Source organism: Clinocottus analis, unplaced genomic scaffold, assembly GCF_023055335.1.
Source record: "Clinocottus analis isolate CAN_PGR_092001 unplaced genomic scaffold, fCliAna1.0.p SCAF_39, whole genome shotgun sequence".
Lineage (NCBI taxonomy): Eukaryota > Metazoa > Chordata > Actinopteri > Perciformes > Cottidae > Clinocottus > Clinocottus analis.
The window spans coordinates 19815-25843 of record NW_027176142.1 but is presented as its reverse complement, the minus strand read 5'-3'; the positions used below and the strand labels follow the sequence as shown (position 1 = coordinate 25843).

Here is a 6029-nt window from a genome sequence, read left to right as displayed (position 1 = left end):
TGTGTGCTTAAGCATTTGCAGATATGCAGGTATACTGCCAACCATTTAATCCTAAAAGAGGAATATTAAGCAATTGGTTGACTGTTATTAATTCCCATAGTGACACTTTTGGGTCTGAAAAGCCTAAAAAGCCCAAGTTTAAATCCTTGCATTAATAATTTTACTTTATAACTCAAAAATGCAATTGATGGCCACGAAGAGATTTAATTATCACCATTCAAGAAAAGTTAGTGGAAATAGATCACAACATGTTGATGAGAGACTCTCCACTTGTTCACTCTTGTGAAGAGTGAGACAGCTGCTTCCTGACATGCCGACAAATGGCTTTTCACTGTGAGGACAGCGAGGTATGAGTGGCCATGAAAGTACTGTCAAAAAGTATTTAGTGGGTGACCTGAAGAGGTCAAAATTCTCTTTTTTCCTTTGTTTAATGTGACGATGGCACAGTGAACTTCATAAGAAGTGCGTGTTCACTAGGTGTGCAGCCTAAAGGAGCGAGTAGTTAAACCAAGAGTTGAAGGAGGGATAATATTGTTGAAAGTGAAAGGTGGAGAGCTGTGTGGGTGTCCATGTCACTTTCATCATTCTTTCATTTAGACTGTGTTGAACATGTCAATGGAGTTGTTAAACATTCATTATTTATCGTGAAACTGTGAATAAGGCAGATATGGATACGACCTGTGTGTGAGTAAGTGTGTGTGTGTGTGTGTGTGTGTGTGTGTGTGTGTGTGTGTGTGTGTGTGTGTTTAAGGGTTTAGACTTATTAGAATTAGGTTTCGGGTCAGGATGCGGTAGGGGTTAGGGATTGAGTTGAGGTAGTTAAGGAAAAGGTAAGGGGCGTAATGTCAATGAGTGTCCTCACAAAGATGAAAGTACAGGTATGTGTAGGCTGAATAAGTCAAGCACAGAGAGATCTGAGGATCTAATCGCTTCATTCCACACGAGAAGTTCTTGAGCACATCGCCCAGAATGACTTATGGCGCACACACACACACACACACACACACACACACACACTAGCTTACAAAAATAATTGCACGTTAACAAATTACTTTCTGCTTCTTTTTTTTGTATTTCAGTGACCTGTGCACATGCTTGTTTGCATGTGTGTGTGTGTGTGTGGCCTTTGCCACAGCTCTAGTTTCTCCTCCAGCATAAGGTTACCCAATGAAGTCTGCAGGTCAGTCACTCTGATGTAAATGGAGGAGGAAGCAGAAAGCTGCAGCAGTGGCAGAACTTGTCAAGAACCTTTTGCATTGTACGCACACATGGTCAGTAGACTTCTCGCTCAGGAAGGTAAGCTGTGTGCTGTGTCCTGTGTGCTTGTGATTCTGTCTTTGAGCTTGTCTGGGCACTTCATTCGGTTTCTTCCTGGAACAGAAAAGGGAGCAGTTTGGCATTGCAGCTTTTAACACATTTCACATGTCTTGAGTCAGATTTCTTGAGAGAAAGCAGAATCTTAAACCGACGTTCAAAAGAGCTGTGGCACAATGTAATTACAACTAAACACCTCAATCAGTGCAACCGTCTTGACCTGTTTTGGAAACCATTTGTCATTTTGGTGAGTCACAGCAATTGTATGAATTTGTGTTACTTTCTGAGACGGTCGGCAGTTCTTTCTGTAACATTAAGCAAAATGAAACATTGACGGCATATTGATTTATTAAAAAAACATTGTTTGAGCGGTGCAATATGATTGGCTAATTTCCAGGTTTTGATCTAAGAGCAAGTGTATTCTTATGTTTTAGTCATGAGAACGTTCTGTTGTGGTTTAAGAGAGGAAGAGAGGCTCATGTGATTTAAGGGCTTTTATCATATCTTTTGGTCACAATCCATCACATGTTGTGTCTTTCTGTCCGTTGTTTTCCTCTGCTCTTGATGAACTGCCCCTCTTTGCTTGCTAGGGTTGCTCTCTCATCCTGTCTTTCCACCTTCAACACACTTTCTCTCACATTGTCACTTTTCTTGTCTTTCAGTCCCCCACCTGCTCCACCTTCCACCCACATCCGTCTTCCCAACAATATTCATGACATGTTCCTTAGCCAGCCCATCTCTCTCTCTCTCTCTCTGTCTCTCTGTCTCTCTGTCTCTCTCTCTCTCTCTCTCTCTCTCTCTCTCTCTCTCTCTCTCTCTCTCACCCAGAAGTATTGCTATCACTGACACTGGATTTAGATGGTGACTCATTGCTAGAGTCAATAATTAAACATCTGTATTAGGTCATCAGCACTCAGTCACACACATGTACAGTATATGCACTACACACACACACGCACGCACACGCCCAAACACACACACACACACACACACACACACACACACACACACACACACACACACACACACACACAAACAAATGCATTCCCACTGATTGATGCACACCTAAAAGAGCAGCTTACTATTAAATGTAATCTTCATGTTGATTAAAAGTCACACTTGGGTACATTTAAATCCAGATACACTTGGATAGCACAATAAGAGCAGAGTGGATTTCTAGGATAAATAATGTGTCACAGTGCAGTATAAATGTGACCCTGGTGTCTGGGGAAGTCTGGCCCGTGCTAACCCTAACCGCCAGTTAATTATGCACTAATGTATGCACAGCCCCAGCTGCTCTCTGCAGCCTGCATTAGGGTTTGTTACAGGTTGCGTCCCCTGATTTTCTTTATTCAGATGTTATGTTAGTGATTATGTCTATGTGTTCAACATACATAATGTGTGTGTGCATGTATCCCTAATGAGATATTGTGTATGTACAGTAGATTAGTTGAAAGAGCTAGTTTCATTTTTTGGGCAGAAACAAATGATCCAAAATGTATGCCAACAATTTAACCAAAAGATATTTAAGCATGTAACAAATAAGCCTTAGTCTTGTTTTATGTTTGTTGTTTTCGTGTTTCACAGTTACATGACTCATCACAGTGTCTTTATAAAACCGCACTTTCCATCACTGTGGAAATAAATAGGAGTATGTCTTTCTTTCAATAAGATAGATTTGTTATAATCTGTCTTTCTTATAATCTTTCTTTCATTACATCTTCAAGCTGCCTCACTCTCGTCATATTCTTTCTTCCCACATTGCTGTATCTCCCTTTCCCCCCTGACTTTCTCTTTACTCGTTTCTAGAGAGATGGGTATCTAAAAAACAATGAGTATTGATACAACATCTTCTGTGCAATGTCATATACTTGTCTCCTGTTGTCAAATAAACCCACAAACAATTAACCAGCTAAAGAAACACACTGACTCTCTGTCTCTGTCTCTCACTCTGCAGGTGTTTAACATTTTCCTGTAACTGTAAGTGCTTCGCTGATCAGCTCTGGTACCCTGCTGCTGATTCTGGTGACAGAGCCTCCCATCTGTCCATCTGTGTGTGTGTGTGTGTGTGTGTGTGTGTGTGTGTGTGTGTGTGTGTGTGTGTGTGTGTGTGTTTGAGGGATTGTGTTATCCTGGGGAACTAAGACTTTGCACTGGCTGAACTGCAGCCATGGATGTGGCCCTGGTAGACTTTGAGAGCCAGGATGATCTTAACGGTAGCTTTGAGGATGAGATGAATGCCTACGCTGATGAGACCACGGCCCTCACAGTAGACATGCCTCCAGAGCACAGCAGCCCCAGCAGCAACTACCGTATGCGAACCTCTCAGCTTTCCTATAAACCCGGCCACTCTTGCATTTGGGAATCCACCTCATCTATGCCCATTCCACAAACACAGACACTGGGAGTACCCCAGTCACCAAACATGCCAACTCTAAGCAGACATGGGCGTAGTAGTTGCGCCAGCATGATCTCAAACTGGAAATTGCTGCTAAACAGTGAGGGCACTAAGGAGAGTGAGACCATCTTCAGCCGGCTTGCAAAAGAGTGCTGTGAAGATCTGTTTGTAGATAAAAAAGGGCTGGACGACGGAGACCAGAAAGTCATCATCAACATTGCCGGTCTTCGATTTGAGACACAGCTTAAAACTTTGGACCAGTTTCCTGAGACGCTGCTGGGTGATCCTTCAAAGAGGATGGACTACTTTGATCCAATGAGAAACGAGTACTTCTTTGATCGGAACCGACCAAGCTTTGACGGGATCTTGTACTATTACCAGTCGGGGGGTAAGATCAGACGTCCGGCTAATGTTCCCCTGGATGTGTTTGCAGATGAAATTTTATTCTATGAGCTTGGAACCGAGGCCATGGAGCAGTTCAGAGAAGATGAAGGATTCATAAAGGATGTAGAGATCCCTCTACCTAATAATGATGTGTACAGGCAATTCTGGTTGCTGTTTGAGTACCCAGAGAGCTCAAATGCAGCCAGAGGTGTAGCACTGGTGTCGGTTTTTGTTATTGTCATATCTATCATTATTTTCTGTTTGGAAACGCTGCCAGAATTCAGAGATGAATCCGACCCAATTGTGCCGACAGCATTGCAGCCTTTCAACCAATCTACGATTCACAGTTCTGCGGCTCCATCTGCTGTGAAGCCCACAACTTTCTCTGATCCCTTCTTCGTCATTGAGACTGCCTGCATTGCTTGGTTCTTCTTTGAGCTTTGTGTGAGATTTTGGGTCTGTCCTAGCAAAAGGGAATTTTTCAACAACCTCATGAACATTATTGACATTATATCAATAATCCCTTATTTTGTTACCGTGGTTACAGAATTGGTCTCAACGCCACAGGAGAACTCGGGACAGAACATGTCTTTGGCCATCCTGCGTATCATCCGTCTGGTCAGGGTGTTTCGTATATTCAAACTCTCCCGCCACTCCAAGGGGCTGCAGATCCTGGGACAGACTCTGAAAGCCAGCATGCGCGAGCTTGGCTTGTTGATCTTCTTCCTCTTCATCGGAGTCATCCTCTTCTCCAGTGCTATCTACTTTGCTGAGGTAGATGAGCCTAACACACAGTTTGTCAGCATACCTGATGGCTTCTGGTGGGCTGTGGTTACGATGACTACTGTAGGCTACGGGGACATGTGTCCCATCACCATGGGGGGGAAAATGGTCGGCACCTTGTGTGCCATCGCGGGTGTGCTGACCATTGCGTTGCCTGTTCCAGTCATTGTTTCCAACTTCAACTACTTCTATCACAGAGAAACGGAAGCAGAGGACAAGTTGCCTTTGGCAGATGCTGTTGAGCAAGCCATGAAGACTGATACAGATGCCAAAGAGGAGAGCAACACCTCACTCAACAAAGCCAACGGCGTCTGGCAGACCGACAAAGGGACAGAACTGCACACAAATTAGAGTTAGAGACTTTGCCACAAATTACTAAAGGAACATTTAAGAGAAATGAGAGTACGGAGCAAATTAACTGTTATGATTGCCCGTCAATGAGATACAATATTTGTACTTGGTAAAAAAAAAAAAGTATAAGGATATCCATAATGTACTGTACTTGTTTTGTGTCTAATTGGAAAATTACACTTTCTAACGAACAGACAGCTGTAGAATTCAGCTATGTTCAAATTCAGGGTTGTATGTCAACATCAATTTAGGACTTTAGTTGGATAGAAACAGCTGATGCATCATCTAATGGTTTATGATGATTTATAGGTTGAGGAAATGTGAACAGCAGATCATGTTAGACTGAAAAGTATATTTTTTATTGGACAAATTGGACAATGCCTTTTTTCCCTTCAGAAAGCATGTTTTGTGCCGCAGTAAATGTGTGAAATTGTAACTGATCTGATTGACAAGTAAGACCAACATCAACAAAAACTACACAATCTTCCTGTAAGTGTCTTGAATGAGTAACATGTATAGTTCTAGTTTATATACCTTCTGTATTTATTCATTTAAAACTTAATAGCTATTATATTTATTCATCCTCTTGAATTAGTAGCGTGAATAACAATACTCCACTAATGTTAGCAGATGAACTGACTCCACACTATGTATTATGATGGAGTGCCTTAATTTATGTTGGGCTATTGTTGACTTTGCCATACATGATTTCATTAATATATATGTTTATCATGCATATATGCTCAGTATTTTTGCCGGTTTCATTTTGTTGAAAATGTAGACGTTGTAACCTCTCTCC

General features: G+C 42.0%; 1 protein-coding gene across 1 annotated transcript; it reads left to right on the top strand.

The window, feature by feature from the left end:
- The first annotated feature begins 3484 nt into the window (after positions 1–3484).
- On the top strand, positions 3485–5230 carry kcna10a (potassium voltage-gated channel, shaker-related subfamily, member 10a). Its single transcript, XM_068596653.1, has one exon. The coding sequence runs from the start codon at positions 3485–3487 to the stop codon at positions 5228–5230; it is 1746 nt and encodes a 581-aa protein (XP_068452754.1).
- The last annotated feature ends 799 nt before the right edge of the window (positions 5231–6029 follow it).

Coding starts and splice junctions, on each gene's coding strand:
- kcna10a (XM_068596653.1), top strand. CDS start 3,485: ATGGATGTGGCCCTGGTAGACTTTGAGAGCCAGGATGATCTTAACGGT.